This window comes from Dipodomys spectabilis, unplaced genomic scaffold (genome assembly GCF_019054845.1).
Source record: "Dipodomys spectabilis isolate Male_0828 unplaced genomic scaffold, ASM1905484v1 ptg000085l, whole genome shotgun sequence".
In the NCBI taxonomy this organism is placed as follows: domain Eukaryota; kingdom Metazoa; phylum Chordata; class Mammalia; order Rodentia; family Heteromyidae; genus Dipodomys; species Dipodomys spectabilis.
Genome location: NW_024870762.1, coordinates 542,833 through 560,533, shown reverse-complemented (window position 1 = coordinate 560,533; position 17,701 = coordinate 542,833). Strand labels below are relative to the sequence as shown.

The window sequence follows — 17,701 nt, the reverse complement described above, 5'->3', positions numbered from 1 at the left end:
AAGCAAGACAAATGACTACCCAGAAGTGAAGGTCATTCTAGATGCCTGTGAGCTGCCCACGTCACCTCCTCTTCTGGAGCCCTTTTGGAGACACCCCCTCTCTCTTTAGGCATGACTCACACATCCCATTGTTCCCCGCCCCCACCCACCCCCATGTCCCACGTAGGATGTGGGTGAGCGCCCCATAGGGAGGGGTCCAAAGCAACCTCCTGGTGCTTTTGTTTGCTAGACTGCCCGCTCCCATCCCCAGGGGTACTGGCTTCCTTGCCAGGTACCGAGTCAGACAAGGGGCACTGAGTGCCAAGGAGGAAAAAAAAAACAATCTTAAAAATATCCACTGTGGGAATTCAAGATCACATGGGTGAGACCAACTTACGGGCATTTATAACAGGTAAACATGTCCCTCTGCCCGAACACTTTGTGTGTGTGTGTGTGTGTGTGTGTGCACGCGTGCACACGCACCAGTCCTGGGACTTGAACTCAGGACACTGTTCCTGAGCTTTTGTCCTCAAGGCTAGCTCTTTACCACTTGAGCCACGCTCTACTTCCGGCTTTTGGTGGTTTGTTGGAGGATAAGAGTCTTACGGGCTTTCCTGCCTGGGCTGGCATCAAACCACAATCCTCAGACCTCAGCCTCCTGAGTAGCTAGGATGACAGGCGTGAGCCACCAGTGCATGGCCTGCCTGGGCACTTTCAATGACAGGGGACTTAATATCTTAGGGAGACACATTGGAGTGCAGGGGCAAAAGGAAAAGCTGGATTTCTTGCAGCTGTGGGCATCTGTATTTTCCCTTTGGCTCAGCTGGGATTGGGCCCTTTATAGAAACAAGGGGAAGCTATTAAGGAGTGAGAATGTGAGAGGAAAGAGCCAGGAGGCAGGTACCAGTGGCTCGCGTCTGTCATCCTAGCTACTCAGGAGGCTGAGGTCTAAGGATCGTGGTTCAAAGCCAGCCTCAGCAGGAAAGTCTGAGACTCTTACCTCCAATGAATCCCAGAAAACTGGAAGTGGCGCGGTGGCTCCAGTGGTAAAGCACTCGCCTTGAGCTGAAGAGCTGAAGGACAGCGCCTAGGCCCAGAGTTCAAGCCCCATGACCAACAACAACAGCAAAAAAAGGGAGTCAAAAGGTCAAGGGTAACAGGAACCACCCTCTTGTCCTATAGCCATCCACCATGACCCATCCCCACCCACCGTTAGGTCACAGCAACAGGGTGCCATCTTGGAAGCAGACAGCATCCTTCACCAGACACCAATCCTCCCAGTGCCACCACCTCCCAAGCCACAAGAAGTCGATTTTTATAGCTTATTAATTACTAGCCTGGGGTGTTTTACCATAGCAGCACAAATACACTGTCCCCACGAGTCTGCGATGCCTTCCTATTTCTCTCCACCCACCTTCTTCCTCTTCACCCTGGGCCCAAGCTCAAAGGCCTACCTCTGCTCCCAGGCCTCTGTGGACATCTCTACATCCTGAGTTCCAGAGCCCACCCCCAAGTCATTTCATTGGTCCATCTTGGTTTAGGTTTCCTCTCCTAGACCAATCAGCTTTCCCAGAAGGGGTCACATGGCTCAAAGCTACCTAGGTTGACTCCTTTTCAGCAGGTGATTCTAAGAACCTCCCATGTGTCTCACTGCTCATCGCCCTTCTTCCTCTCCCCCTCCCTGCATTTGTGGATGCCTCAGCAGCTAGGGTATACCAAGCGCCTGCAGAATGAGCACTGGGAGTGTACGGGCAGAGGAATCAGGCCCCAATCTGTGACCACCAAGAAGGCAATGCCCTTCTATAGGCCTCAGTTTCCTCTTCTGTAATGTAAGAGGGGCCTCTGGTAACTAGCTCAGAGGTTCTCAACCCTGGGAGAACCCTGGAATCACCTGAAGAGTTTTCTTTATTTACTTTTTCCCCCTTCTATACAGTGAGGGACTTGAACTCAGGGGCTGCGGGATTGCTTGACTACATTATTCATAGCGTCTCCAGCCAAGCTTTTCACTGGTTAATTGGAGATAAAGTCTTGTGTAGGTTTCTGCCCAAGCTGACTCTGCACCATGACCCTCTAGATCTCACCTTCTGAGTACTTAGTATTACAAGCACGAGCCCCGGCACCCAAGACCTAATTCGTTTTGCAGTAAATTCTGGTAAGTTGTCTCATCATCCCCTTTCCACCAAAGCCTCTGCTTGCCTGGTTAGAGCCGGTCTGGATCCCATAGCTGACAAAGCTCCCCGAGTGATTCTGATGTGCAAACAGATAGGGGTGAGAGGCACGGGCAGAGAATCCAATCGCAAGGATCCGCAATGGCCCCTGACTTGAGAAGGAGGGTCCTTGAAGGAAAGGGGTCAGCTGTAACATTCTGTCCCGAATTCAGCAGAAGGCTCTAGGGTTCTGGAGAGTTCCAACTGAGCCAAAATGAAAAGGACTGGCCTGTACCACGTAGGTTTGTGTGGATCTATGGAGCTGAGTGCACAAGGGAATTCCTCCGGGACGGTTCCGGACCCTGTTCCTGCATTCGGCAGTGTGTCGCTGTGGCTGAGCTGCTCAGAGCGCAGCCGGTCCATGGCTCCTGGGCCCTGAACAGGCTGGCAGCTTGCACAAACCACTGCCATGGCTGGTGGGCCTTTCCTGTGACTGGATCACCATGGATGACAGAGGCCAGAGGGTTCTGGGCTGAGACCGAGGGGCCCTGACCCTCGGTAGCAGCCACTGGGCGCCGTGAGCCACCCTGTCCTCTGGACTCGAGGGAAGTTTCTGGAAGGCCTTGGATTCCCTGCTTTGGCATCCGGGTTGCATGAGGCACAGCCTGGCGGCTGGGTGCTTCGCTCGGTGACATGCCCTTTGAACACCACAGTCTGGATACAAGCCGCTCCACAGCCTTGTGCTGGGACAAAGTCACTCCTGGACCGGCTTTGGGCAGCCCCAGAGCTCCACTGAAGGCCCAGACATATTTCCCTTCCAGCCTCCAGTCTAGGCTATGGCCCTAGGGCCACACATATCTGAGGAAGCCCACCCATGACTCCCAGCCCCCCTTACACCCCAGGACCAGAGGCCTTATGAAATATGTCCCCTCGAAGCTTGGGTGGTTATCCTTTCTATAGGGGCCAAAGTCTGTCAGTGCTCCGCCCCCGCCCCCCAGCCCTTATGGCTTGTCCAATGGGAGGCCGGTACAGAGGCATGTTGGTGAAGCATACCAATATGGTGTCAGAAAAACAGGACTTGGGCCTGGTACTAATGGCTCATGCCAGTCAACCTAGCTACTCAGGAGGCGGAGATCTGGAGGATTACAGTACAAAGCCAGCCTGGGCAGAAGAATCTGAAAAGATTCAATCTCCAAACTCACTAGCAAAAACAGCAAGGCAGTAGAGCACCAGCCAGCACAAGCACAAGGTACTGAGTTCAAAACAAGGCACTGCTAAAAAACAAACAAAAAACAGTAATTGGGAGGAGAAACATAGTAGCCTACCATTACATTTTATCTGCACCATATGCCCACAAAACCACCTCACCGCAAAGACAGGGATAATAATAACATTGAAAGTATCTATGAAGCAATGACTTTTGAGTACTTGTGACCTTTACTCTTAACAAGACTGAAATGTATACTCATGGTTTAATTATGGTTCAAATGCAGGCCCAGGATGCTCACTGTTTCTTAGCTTTTTCTCTCAAGGCTACCTGTTCACCCCTTAAGCCATACCTCTACTTCTGGCTTTTGGGAGCTTCATTGGAGAAAGGCTCAGACTTTCCAGCCCAGGCTTGTGATGTTTTGTTGTTGTTTGTTTGTTTTGGTAGGTTATGAGGCTCCTGCCTAGGCTGGTTTTAAACTATGATTCTCAGATCTCAGTCTTCTGACTAATTAGAATGTACAGGTATGAGCCACCCATGCCTTGTATACATGGTTTAATTTTCTTTTCTTTTTTTTTGTATATGCTTGTCCTGGGGCTTGAACTGAGGGCCTGAACGCCGTCCCTGAGTTTTCATACTCAAAGCTAGCTCTCTACCACTTGAGCCACATCTCCTTTTCCAGCAGTTTTGGTAGTTTATTGAAGATAAGAGTCTCACAGACAAAAGGTCAGATAAGGTGATTTTAGGGAAATGAACCCTAAGATATGTATTCAAATGTTTTTTTTTTTCTTTCATGCGATTGTTTCTAACACATTTATAATATTATTTCTTTGTTGCTTTGTATGTCCCTTCCCCACAGTATAACCCCTGCTTTCACTGTATTTCATGTCAGTATAATTTGTGGAGGGGAAGGGGAAAAACAAATTGTTTAAATAGGGATACAGGTGGACCCATTGCAACAATGAGATGTACAAGTCGTTATGTTGAAAACGAACTTTACAACTTTGGTGTGGGGGTGGGGGGGGGATTGGGTTGGGGGCGCGGGGAGGATGGGAAGGGATGGGAAGGGGAAACAAAGGAGGAGGCTACAATGCTTGATAAGACATGTACTCATCTTGCCCATGTAATTGTAACTCCTCTGTACAGTATTTTCACAATTAAAAAAAAAAAAAAAGAGTCTCACAGACCTTCCTGCCTGAGCTGGCTGTGAACTGCAGTCCTCAGATCTCAGCCTCCTGCAGTAGCTAGGATTACAGGCGTGAGCTCAGCTGGAGCCCCAGGGTTTACTTTTTAAGAATGGCTGTGGCTTATTATCTTGCCCATGTAATTGTATCGCCTCTGTACAGTATTTTCACAATAAAAAACACAAAAATACTTTTAAAAAATGGCTGTGGCTTGACAATGAACTTGCAAACTTTCTGAAAAGTTAACCATTGATCCCAGGAGCCAGCATACACGGACCTTCGGGACCCCAGTGGATAGAAAAGCAGAGTTCGATCTGATTGCCTGGCGGGTCATTGCTGCTCCCATTCTTTCTTCCTCAGCCCCCAACACAAAGGATGCTAAGCAACGTGGGAGAGGCGCGGCCAGCACAAGCCCTCTGAGCTGCGTCAGTGTGATGCCCACGGCCGCCCAGCTGGCCAGGGTGCGCAGGTGGGGCTGTCCAGGCATGAGGGGGACATTTTCCGTCACTCGGGGTAAACACAAGTTTCCATGCAGAATGAAAACACAGGCAGGCTGGCTTGGCAGAGGATGCTGCCAGCGGGCACACCTGACTCCCCCCCTCTACAGGGATTCCCAGAACCCGGCTATTTCTAGGTTTCCCTCCTTCCCCCAGACCTTCTGAGTCACCATCTCTCCAAGGTAATGCTCAGGAACTCCCTAGAAGGTCTTGGGTAGTGTAGTCACCACCGGCTGGGCCAGGACGCTGGGCCTATGACTGCTTTTGCACACTGACCAGGTGGAGCTGTGGTTCATCTCTGGGCATCCCCACCCTTGAGCAGGTGAGTTTGCCCCAAACAGACTTATAGAGTAGGGAATAACACAGGTGCTGGGCTCTCAGATTAGAACCCAGGCTCTGATGCTAGCTGTGTGCCTTTGGGGTGAGTTATATAACCACTCTGAGCCTCCGATGACAAGTGAGAGCAATAATGGTTGTTGTGGAGATTAAGTGAGATTGTGTGCATAAAGAAATCATGGTCAGCCACGTGCCGGTGGCTCACGCCAGTAATCCTAGCTACACAGGAGACTGAGATCTGAGGACCATGGTTCAAAGCCAGCCCAGGCAAGTAAAGTCCATGAGACTCTTACCTCCAATTAACTACCAGAAAATCAGAAGTGGCGCTGTGTTCAAGTGGTAGAGAATTCACCTTGAGCTGAAGAGCTCAGGGATAGTGCCCAGGCCCAGAGTTCAAGCCTCATGACTGACCAAAAAAAAAAAAAAAGGAAGAAAGAAATGGTCAGTGTCTGAGCTGGGCTGGTGATGATGCCTGTAATCCCAGCTACTCGGGAGGCTGAGATCCATAGAGGATCAGCAGTTGGACACTAGCCAAGGTAGAAATGTCTGTGAGACTCCATCTACAGAATAATGAGTGAAAAGCAGGACTGGAGGCGTGGCTCGAGTGGTAGAGGGCCAGCCAAGCAAGGACAAGTCCCTGAGTTCAAAACCCCAGAACTGCCCCCCACCTCCCAAAAAAGCACCATGACCAGTGCCGGAAGCGGTCTGCACCCTTACCAATGGCAGGTGTGGTTATGAAGTGCACATGGCTGGACAAGCAGCATGTTTGAAGCCGTCCCTAGAAGTCCCAAGCCAGTGGGATCTCTGCAACCAAGAGCTAATCAAAACCTCTTTCCTTTATAAAGCACCATGTCTTGGGTGTTTTATTATAGATGGACTAAAAAGCGCAGACTTACAAGACATGTGTCATTTATTTATTTGTGGTTCCACAGTGTGTAAGATGGTGAGGATCTACCTACTTGGTGGGATGGTGCCTGGGGCTGGAATGGGAGGAATGTTCAAGATGGCACCTCAGCTGGGCCATTCTCTCTCCCCCTCCCCCTCCCTGCATCTCTTCGGGGCTTCTTCACAGCATAGTTTTCAAGGTACTTTGATTTCTCCCATCATCATGTGGCTTCCTCCAGAGCACAGAAGTGGACACTGCGGCTTCCTTAACAGGGGGGCTTCAGAGTGGTTGCCACTTCTGCCCTCCTGCGTTGACTACTATAGCCCAGGGTGAGCTGGCCACAGGGAGCCCGGGGCTGCCAGGGAGGGGTCAGTGTCCCCCAAGACCATTCTCAGCCACCAAGCAGCGACAACCAATGGAAAAATGAAGTTACCAAATCTTCAGCGCGATGACGACTCTGTGTGCCCTCCGCATCCGCTGCCGGGCTGGGCCCTGGCTCTCTTGCTCTTTCTTCTCTCTCCCTCTCTGCCTCCACTTCCCTTCCTGCTACTGCTGACCAGCTCCTGATCTAGCCTTAGGCCTTGCTCCTTGGCAAAGCCAAATCAAGACATTGAGTTCCCTTCTTTGAAAAGTTAAGCTGGGTCACACAATGCTGCAGCTGGCTCTGGGGCTTGAGGAATGGATGTGAAAGGTTTCTGTGGGCTGGGTGTGAGCAGAGGTATTTCCTGGTTTGCACAGGGCGGGGGGGGGGGGGGGACGGCTTTGGGGGGGGGGGGAGCGAGGACTGCAGGGAAGGCAGACCCAGCTCTGCTCTCATCATTTGAGGAGGGGGGGAGGGGGGAGGGAGGGCTACATAAGATGCAGACAGCCAATACTGCCTGGGGCGGGCTGTGTCCCCAGCCTGCCCTCCAGACTCAGGTGACTTGGCGCTAGGTGAGGTGACTCACCAGGCCACCTCAGCCGGCGACAAGGTACCTCAAGATCATCCACCCAGATCTGCCGGGACTTGCCCTTGTGGAACAAGCTTTGCCCCCTGGTTTGGCCAGCCCTGAGACTGCCAAAGGGAGGGACCCAGGTTCTGGTCATTCACCCAACGTTTAGTAAACACTCTGGGCCTTGAGCTGGGAACAAAGGTGAGCCAGTCACTCCCCGCTACCCGCTTCCTACCAGGGGAGGGCGCTTGAGAGCAGGAGACCAGGAACCAGATCACTGCACAGCAGCTGAGAGGCAGACTGCTGAGGGGCCTTGCCACAGAAAAGACACCTGGCCCCAAGCTAAGATCCACGGTCAGTGCAGCAGGTCTTAGGCCTGACCAAGGAGGAAGAGAGGAAGGGCACCTAGGGGCTCCTGAAATCTCATGGGCAGAAGTGCAGACCCCAGAGAAGTGGGTGAAAGAGAAGGCTGGAAAGGTCCCAGGGATAGCAGTGGGAGCTCCCCCCACCCCCGGGAGGTTGCCTTGAGGATAAACCCTGCAAGTGGATGGTAGTAGCGGCAGGGAGGCTCATTCCTTCACTCAGTGGATACCCACAGAGCCCTCCCACGTACCAGGCCTGTGCTGTTGGAGGGAACCAAGTGAGGCGTTATTGTGATTGGACCCAGGATGAAGATCAGGGCGGGGAGAAGGGGCAGAGGTCTCAGGAAGTGGCCCACTGGATCCTGGACAACTCACAGACTGGCATTTGATTTCTGGGCCAGCTATGCATGTGGAAACTAAGAACCTGTTATTTCAGCCAGGTGCCATGGTTCACGCCTGTAATCCTAGTTACCCAGGAGTCTGAGATCTGAGGATCGTGGTTCAAAGCTAGCCCAGGCAAAAAGGTCCGTGAGACTCTTATCTCCAATAAATCACTCAGAAATCCAGAAGTGGTGCTGGGGTTCAAGTGGTAGAATGCCAGCCTTGAGCTGAAGAGCTGAGGGACAGTGCTCAGGCCCAGAGTTTAAGCCCCATGCGCAAAACAAAAACAACAAGAAAACTCTTGTTATTTCAAGAGAGAACTACCTAGGAATGGTGATATATGCTGAGGTAGGAAGACTGAGTTTGAGGTCAGCTCAGGTTATAAAGCAAGACCCTGTCTAAAATAGAACAAAGCCAGTTGGGTGCAGGTGGCTCACGCCTAGCTACTCAGAAAGCTGGGAGCTGAGGATGATAGTTCAAAGCCAGCTCAGGCAGAAACTCTCACCTCCACTTAATCACTAAAAAGCCAAATATGGAGCTGTGGCATAAGTGTTAAGAACACCAGCCTTGAGCAAAAGAAGTGCCCAGGCCCTGAGTCTGGTGTGTGCACACGCATGCGGTGCATGCGTGTGCACACACAGCCAAACTGAAAGAGCTGACGAGCAGAGCCCTCAGCACATTTCAGGGTCCCTCAGAGAGGCCGCTGTTTCCAGAGACCCTTCCCAAGGGAATGGGGTCCACTCTAAGCTTCACAATTCTCCCTGTGCAATTCCTACTGACACTAATCTTCATGTCCCCCCCCACACCCTAGATCTTCACAGGGCCTTTCAGACCACCCCCAAACCCCTCCACATCTGTCCTTTGTCCTCCTTCCCCAAAGGCCACAAACATAACACAGAAAAGCAGCTTGTCCACATGTTTTATTCTAAAAAAAAAAAAGAAAGAAAGAAAGAAAAAAGAAAAACAGGTTTAAAATAAATTACATTTGCCGCCATTGCCGTTACGTACATACAGTGTGACTCTTGGGGCTGGCCAGCTACAAGAGGAAATCCTGACATCTCTTACAGAAGTTCTAGACTGCTCTTCACACCCCTAGGCTGACAGCCAGTCCCCATAACCATTTGAGAGAGAGGCCAGCTCTGGGCGGTGTTCACACGTGTGCAGGGTCTGGCCCCACACCAGAGGGGCACAGGCTAGGGGTTACCTGGGAGAGAGGGGCTCAGTGTGGGCCTCCACGCCACGCAGCGCCCCTCCCCACCCCGGCCACCAGCGAGCGGCCACCCGCCGGCCACCGTGATGTCCTGGCACCCAACAGCACAGTCGGCTGTCAAGAATGTCCTTGTGGAGTCTGGGGGGGTAGACGTCCCAATGCTGGGGTCCCCTGCCCACTCCCCATGGCTAGGAAGCCAATAACAGGTTGTAGGTATCAAAACATGAACCAAAGAACAGCAGTTCATTAAAGAAAAAAAAAAAGGCAAAAACATGGAGGGAAGGGGGGGGGGCTGGCCCGAAGGGGAGCGTGGTTGAAACCCTAGAATGTCAGCAGCAGCGAGTTCGACGCACCCCTTGCCGGCGGAGAGTCGGTGGACAGTTTCACATTTTCTTGGCTCTCCAGCCCCAACACGTGTCTTTCTTACACACGCATGGACACACACACACACAAGCACGCACCCGCACGCCACAGGGGAGGAGTTCTATTCACATTTGTTGTTTTTTTGGCCAGTTTCCATCCATGAGCCAAGAACAGTTTGGCCTGAGGTGGGGGAGGAGCGTCAGGGGGAGGGGTGGGGAGCGTGGGTACACATCCAGGACTGGGGTACGCATTTCCACTGGGGAGGGGACGCTGGAGGGGTGAGGGCGGAAGTCACCGGAGCTAGACTTCGGCTCCAGGGCTCTGGCTGCTTCAGGAGTCCCGGCTTCCCCGGCCCGTACCCGCCACCATCTCCCCTACATTCCCGGGGCACAGAATGCCTGGCGTTGGTCAGAGGGAGTGTGGGACGGGACGTGGCTGTGGGAAGGCCTTGGCTTGGGGGAGCTCTTGTTGGCCACCTCCTCCCTGTCCTCCCTCAGCAGCCTCTCTGACCCACAGAGGTCTGCAGCAGGGGCCTGACACGCGCACTTTGCTCGCCTGGGGATGGGAGGAAGGTCCTCAGATGCACCAGCCACAATCATGTTGCACTTCTCAACACTTCTGGGGTCCTCAAGACTAAGCCTGGATCGCACATGCCCTGCATCCTCACTGAGGAATGCGGGGTAGGGGTGGGGGGGGGGGGGGGAGATGTTAGGCACAAAGACAATGCTCATTTAACACTGGTGAACTTCAACAGCTGATCCCACCATTGCTGCCCCCACTTCCCTCCCTCCCCCTGGGACCGGGGAACCGTGTCACATTCACCAAGTCAGGGTCGGCATGGGCCTCCAGGGCCGGGGCTGTCAGCCCCAGGAGACTCCAATCAGTTTTGCCTGCCAGGCTCAGGCCAGCTGCTCAAGTGGAGAGCAGAGGGCGGGCCTGAGCCTGCGCAGAGCAGCTAGCGGAGGGGAGGAAGGAAAAGGCAGGCCCTTGGCCCCCCACTTCCACTTCCAGGACTGTCCCCTACCAGGGGCCCTGGCCATCACAGGGTACCCGAGGTGAGGGGCGACGCCATGGGCGGCGGGGCGGGGGGCCGGCCCCCTATCACGTGCCTCTGGGGCCATCTGCCTTGTATTCGTTCAGCAGTTGCTCGTAAGGCACGGAGAGCTCGGACTCGGTGCTGGTGAAGGTGGACTCGTCGGACGAGGGGAACTCGCCGGGGGTCAGGGGCGCCTCGGCTGCGGGCCCCTCCGGGGGCTGCTCTTCCCCCACCAGGTTGTCCTCCAGGGAGGACTTAGAGGTGTCCTCGTCGGAGAGGCCAGCTTCCTCGTTGGCGAAGGCGATGCTGGCGTTCTGGAAGATGAGAGGCTGGTAGTCCATTGTCTCCCACGGCTCGCCCTCCTCGCTGATGCGGTCCAGGTGATTAACGAACACCTCCGAGCTGGGGGAGTCATCATTGTCGTCCGCCGTGGGGGCCGGGGGCCCTTCCTCCTCTCCGGGGGGCCGGGACACATGACCCTTGCTCCTCAGCGTCTGGGACACCTCCTCCAGGCTGGGCACCCGGTTCTTGGAGTAGACCACCAGAGGCACCAGGGATGCGGGGACCCCCGCCAGCTCTCCTGCCTGCAGCCCCAGCCCAGGCCCCGGCCCCGTGGCCCTGTCCCCACTCCCACTCGTCTTCATGGCCTTCTTTCCGATCTGCTTGATGAGGTCATTGTACGTCTCCTCCTTCTTGGACAGGAAGCTGAAGATGTTGATGTCCTTGGCACGGGCGGAGGTACCGCCCGCCATCTGCAGGGCCTTGCGCGGGTGCGGGGAGCTCTCGAAGGACTCCTTCCGCCGCCGCCGCCGCTTCTTGATGGCTTTGTGGACCTCCACGAACATGCTCACCTTCCAGTTGACAAACAGGGACAGCCAGGCCAGGCCCAGGTAGATCCACAGCTCCACGAAGTAGCGGTACAGGGCGTGGTAGTTGGCGCTGGGGTTCACACCTGAGAGGACAGGAAGCCCCGAGGGTCAGGAAGGGACCCCCCAAATCGAAAATAACCAGAGTTGTGCTGTCCACACAGACCAGAACACTGTGTGTGTGTGTGTGTGTGTGTGTGTGTGTGTTGGAGGGCTTGCCTGTGCACCTATGTTGTAGAGCTCAGTTAAAATCAAGATGTGGATATATATGGTAACATATACAGTCCATGGTCCAACGGACCAAAGTCCGGTGTTCATAGTGTGAACCTCCTTGGACAATCAGCAGATGGCTTAACAAAATGAATACTGGGAAGGTGATATAGGCCTTGTCCAAGAGAGGTCGGAGTTCAGGAGACAGGAAGGAAGGCAAATACCATCACCAAACTCAATATACAATTATGTAAGAGTGGACCTTTGTCGTCTGAGGGTAGGATGAGGAGAGACGGGGGACAACGATGGAAGAAGGGGTGACACTGACCAAGATGCACTGGACTCAACCCAAGGACTTGAAACCCCTTGGCGTTTTAAGACAGTGATGTGTGTGTACATGTGTGTACATGTGTATGTATAAATATATGTATGTATGTATTTATATTTTAGACTTTTAGAGTAAAGTGACATTGTCCGAAAAAGAAATATACACATGGGCTGGGAAGGTGGCTCAGTGGTAGAGCACTTGCCTTGCATGCATGAGGCCCTGGGTTCGATTCCTCAGCACCACATAAGCAGAAAAACCCGGGAGTGGTGCTGTGGCTCAAAGCGGTAGAGTGGAAGGGCTGAGGGACAGTGCCCAGGCCAACAACAACAAAAAAGTACTCATTACCTGACACCCCTCTGTACATCACCTTTATAATAACAATTTTAAATTTTAATTAAAAAAAAAAAAAAAAAAAGACTTTTAGCCAGGCGCTAGTGGCTCATGCCTGTAATCCTAGCTACTCAGGAGGCTGAGATCTGAGGATCGCTGTTTGAAGCCAGCCTGGGCGGCTGGTCTGAAAGACCCTGTGGTTAAGTAACCACCAGAAAATTGGAAGTGGTGCCGTGGCTCAAAGTGGTAGAGTGCTAGCTTTGAGTGAAAGAGCTCAGGGATAGCGCCCAGGCCCTAAGTTCAAATCCTACAACTGACTAAATAAATAAATATATAATTGCTTTTATATAAAAAGAAAACAAAAAACCAGGACAAAAAAGAAGCCATGCCACAAAGGGGCTGGGCAGCCGGGGGGAGGGGGGGGGCGGCAGTATAGACTCATAGGTTTACTATGAGCATGGCTCAGCAGGTCGGGATGACCCCAGGAGGCACTGACTAGGATAGGAAATATTCGGAACTGTCTTTACTGACCTCCAAGGCCTGGTCTGCCTCCCTATTTCTTGCCTTCCCTCAGTCTGGATGGCTCTGTCCTCTCTGTGTTCCTCACCTCCCAGGGCAGCCTCCTGACAATGCCTGCTGTGGCGTCTGGTTCTCTGCCACATACTACGACTGAGATTTCTTTCATGGCTTCCCCCTTGTAGCTATGTTGATCTAGATCCTGTTCCCCCACCCGCACCCCCATCCCACCAAACTAGAAGCAACTTAATTGACTAGGAGAGGGAACACCTCGTTCCTCAGTTTAGAGGATTTGTGGAGGTGTTCCTTTCCATCTGACGGACGCTGTCAGTTTTGCTCAAGCAGATTGATGATAGTAACAAGAGTTGCTGGGTGCTGGTGGCTCACACCTATAATCCCAGCTACTCAGGAGGCTGAAATCTGAGGATGAACAGAAAGCTCTGCGAAACTCTTACCTCCAAAAAGATGGAGTGGGGCTGGGAAAGTGGCTCAGTGGTAGAGTGCTTGCCTTGCATGCATGAGGCCCTGGGTTCGATTCCTCAGCACCAAATAAGCTGAGAAAACTGGAAGTGGCGCTGTGGCTCAAGTGGTAGAGTGTTAGCCTTGAGCTGAAGAGCTGTGAGACAGTGCCCAGGCCCAGAGTTCAGACCTCACAACCAACAACAACAAAAAAAAGTGACTCCCTTCATTATGGGCTAGGAAGGTGGCTCAGTGGTAGAGTGCTTGCCTTGCATGCATGAGGCCCTGGGTTCGATTCCTCAGCACCACATAAACAGAAAAAGCTGGAAGTGGTGCTGTGGCTCAAGTGGCCTCAAGCTTAAGAGCTCAGGGACAGCACCCAGGCCCAGAGCTCAAGCCCCACGACCAACAAAAAGATGGAGTGGAGCTGTGTCAAGTGACAGAACACTAGCCTAGAGCAGAAAAAGCTAAGGGACGGTGCGTACGTAGGCCCTGAGCTCAAGCCCTCGTACCAGCACAAAAACCAACAACGGTGCGTACAAAGACAGCAGGGCCCTCCCTGCCCTCTGCGCTTAGGAATAAATAGACGCTGTTGATTCCCTTCCACACAATGTGGTGGGCTCGTTATTTTTACCCATGCACCTATGGGAGAAAAAGACTGTGGTCTTGACATCTCGTGGGAGCTGAGAAGCAAGCGAAGGCTCACTTCGCCAGCTCTGCGCTGGAAAATAAGGCCATGCTGAGCCTCTGCATTCTCTCCCGGCAGCAGGCAGGCCCCCATGGGCAGCTCTGCTCCATCCTGTGCCTCCCACCCACTCAGCTTCCCCTCCTGGCATTCCAAGGCAGGAGGGGCAGAGGAGGGAGCTCCCACTGCCCTCTGGGTAATCAGCTGGGGTGGAGGTCAAGTGGACAGGAGGCAGCAGTGAGGGAAACACACCCTGGGTCAAGAAGATTAAGAACCAAGAGGCTGTGGTGGCCACAGGCACAGTGAGTAGCTGGGGCCGGCGGGCTGGTCCCAGCCTTTCAGACAAAAGGGACAAAGAACCCATTGCCTCTAAGATTAGGGAGGGGGGAGGAGGGTGTAGGGCTGAGGGGGGCAGGGCAGCCTGGAGAAGGCCTCTCGTGTCTATCCCTGCAACAAGCCAAGCCTCAAAACAGACACCTCCTCTGGGCTGATGGAAGGCCGCCCGTGAACTGGAGGCCCCTAGCTAGGTTCTCCACTCCAACCTGGCCCACAGGAGGCCCAGGTGAGCCCAAGCTCAGGGCTCCTGAGACTGCATAGTAAGAGGAGAGAGTCTACCCCTTCTCCCCTCCACCCCGGGCAGCAGTGAAGGTGAGGGGAAAGGGGGCAGGGACTCACCAGCCACGAAGTCCCCGAAGCCGATGGTGGAGATGGTGATGAAGGAGTAGTAGAGGCCCTCGATGTACTTCCACTCCTCGGTCACCATGAACACGAAGGGTGGGATCACCAGGTGGACCAGGACGCCCCACACAATGAAGATGGCCGTGCACGTGATCTGGGCCTTCCGCTGTGGGAGGGAGGGTGGGGGAGGAGGGAGGAGAACAAGTCAGATAGGTGACAGAGAACCAGAACCCAGAGAGCACTGGGGACTCCCAGATGGCTGGGCAGGCAGCTAGGAGAGAGGCCAGCTGGGTACCCCGCAGCCCAGCCATGCGGGGCTTACTGTCAGGAAAGAGGAAGGTGTTCTCTCCCTGACCAGGAAGGACAAAAAGGGGCAGAAACTGCACTCTTACCATCTGTACTAACAGAGGTCCTAACAAGGGTACTCTAACACCCTTGTCCAATTTTTTTGTTTCTTGGCCAGTCTTTGGGGTTGAACTCTGGGCCACCACACCATATCCCTGAGCTCTTTTGCTCAAGGATAGTAGCACTCTACCACTTAAACCACAGCGCCACTTCCAGCTCTTTTTGTAGTTTATTGGAGATAAGATTCTCATGGATTTTCCTCTCTGGGCTGGCTTCTAACCATGATCCTCTGATCTCAGCCTCTTGAGTAGTTAGGATTACAGGAGTGAGCCACTGGTACACAGCCCTTGTTCAGTACTTAGAGCCTTCCAGATCTCTGTTATGTCGTGGTACCCTGTCTCTGGCTAGCACCTAGAATTGGGGACATACCAAGCTTACTCCTCTTCTGGTCAGGAACTGGCCCAGCCTCTTGGCACGTCCCCCGAAGAATTTGCCCAGGGCACTGATCCATGTCAGGCACAGTGGCACCCCGAAGAGACCATAGAAGACGCAGAAGAGGCGTCCAGTTGAAGTTTTGGGAGCCACATTGCCATAGCCTGAGGAGAGAGACAATGAGGTGAGGCTAAGGAGGCAAAGTCCCCGCACAGGGATGGGGCTTCCCCCTCCTCTAACAGGATACCTGTCTCCTACACCCACATGTCTACACATGCCCCTCCCAGTGGAGTCCATCTTTTTTTTTTTTTTTGGGGGGGGGTGGTCATGGGGCTTGTATTCTGAGCCTGAGCACTGTCCTTCAGCTCTTCAGCTCAAGGTAAGCACTCTACCACTTGAGCCACAGCACCACTTCTGGTTTTCTGGTGGTTTATTGGAGATAAAGAGTCTCACAGACTTTCCTGCCCAGGCTGGCTTTGAACCACGATCCACAGATCTCAGCCTCCTGAGTAACTAGGATGACATGCGTGAGCCACCGGCGCCCGGCTCTTCGTATCCTTTTTGAATCTGGGCTTCACTGGCCAGTGAAAGTGATGTGAGCAGGCTAAGCTCCTTCTTCCCGGATTCTCTGGCAAATGCCCAGTTGGGGATCTTCCTGCCATACTTAGAGATGCCCGGGTCACAGGTGGCTGCCTTATAGTTTCATCCTCAGCTGAGTTCCCAGCCAACCACCAGTGCCAATGACACACGTGGAGTAGGAGGAGCCATCATGAAACCACCACACATTCCAGAAACCAAGCAGGAAAGAACAATTGGCTGAAACTAACCAACCCACCAAACAGCACATCACTTAAACCTCAAACTGTGGAAACGATCAGCCACGCAAGCACAGATCACCGTGCTTGTGCAGTGAGCAACCTGAGCAATCTCCTGCGTGGCTCCAGCCATTTGAGTTGTGTCACTGTTTCAGTTCAAAGAGCCCCAGGCCAGGCCCCACTGGCAGGCCTGGCTAGTCACCAAGAACTTGCTAAGTCCTTATGAATGGAAGGGACAGACTGTAATTTCCTGACTCTGTCCCCAACAAGGCGGCGTCCCCAGAGCTGATTTCTGCAAGGTCCTGAGGAGGAGAGGACATGGGGATGGGTGTCCCCGTGGTCTCTCAAGACTCACCAATAGTGGTGATGACTGTGGCTGCAAAGATCATCGCATTAGGCCAGTTCCAGTTGTTGAAGGTCTGATTCCCTGTGATAGCCACGCCCTGTCCCGCAGCTTCCGACACTACCTGCAAGGAGAGAGTGACAATGTAACAATGGTGGTGAGAGTTCAGCCACACTAAAGCCAGATGCCCATGGCTCATGCCCCTCACCCTAGCTACTCAGGAGGCTGAGGCCTGCGGATCGCTATTTCCAGGCAGGAAAAGTCCATGAGACTCATCTCCAATTAACCACATAGTAACCACACAAAAGCTGGAAGTGGAGCTGTGGTTCAAGTGCTAGCCTTGAGAGCAAAAGCTGAAGGACAGCACTTAGGCCCTGAGTTCAAGCCCCAGGACCAGTGCATGCGTGCACACAGCCACACACACCTGCACCCACGGCAGGTGTGACACAGACACCCAGGTCTCCCTATACCCCTCCCAGCCCTCTATCCTAGGCCAACCAATCATCTGGGCTGGGATGGATCAGCAGGCAGTGTGTGTGTGTGTATTTCAGGATGACTTGAAATTGTGCTGCCAGCTCTCCTCCCCCACTGTGGATAGCAGGTGGCGGGCCCAGGGAAACCTCAGGGTGCACACCTGTTATGACCTGACCAGATCCAGGCCCCACCCCATCCTTGCAGGAGGGAGGCCACAATGGGACCACCAGAACCTAGATGGTAGGAATCCATAAAGAGAGGCTCTAACATCTGAAGTTCAAATACTGCAAGCCCAAAGACAACCTCAGGATGACCTATCCAGACAAGAAGAGAAGAGGAACTCAGCCAAACACCCCATGCAATCCAAGCCAAAGGCATCAGGAAAAGACCCAGGCGCAAGGGATGGAGCCGGGGGAGCCGGGAAGACGGAATTTCTAAGCCACCCGAGACATGACTGAGGTTTGGTGGGAAGGGACGGGCGGAGGGCCCTGAAGGAATGTGCAGGCCGTGTAAATGATCCACATACTCTGTGAAGAATTTTCCATGATGACATGCTTGCCCCACACCATCAAACCGCACAATCCTGGCTCCCCCAACCATTTCCAAAACACTGGCTATGTGGAAGATAGGCATCGTTGCCTTGACCCTGGGCCAGGACAAGGTCCTGCCTTCAGAGAGCTCGCTGTCCAGCAGGCCCAGC

General features: G+C 53.5%; 1 protein-coding gene across 1 annotated transcript in view; it reads right to left on the bottom strand.

Annotated features, from left to right (window-relative positions):
- Nucleotides 1–8,813: 8,813 nt before the first annotated feature.
- The window catches only part of Kcnk5 (potassium two pore domain channel subfamily K member 5), a 44,074-nt gene continuing 35,186 nt past the window's right edge, over nucleotides 8,814–17,701 (bottom strand). Inside the window, exons 2-5 of the mRNA XM_042684246.1 lie at nucleotides 16,540–16,651; nucleotides 15,367–15,533; nucleotides 14,590–14,758; nucleotides 8,814–11,472 (exon numbers count right to left, since the gene is read on the bottom strand). Coding sequence (XP_042540180.1) covers nucleotides 10,586–11,472; nucleotides 14,590–14,758; nucleotides 15,367–15,533; nucleotides 16,540–16,651 — 1,335 coding nt within the window. The 3' untranslated portion in view covers nucleotides 8,814–10,585. The remainder of the gene's footprint in view (nucleotides 11,473–14,589; nucleotides 14,759–15,366; nucleotides 15,534–16,539; nucleotides 16,652–17,701) is intronic.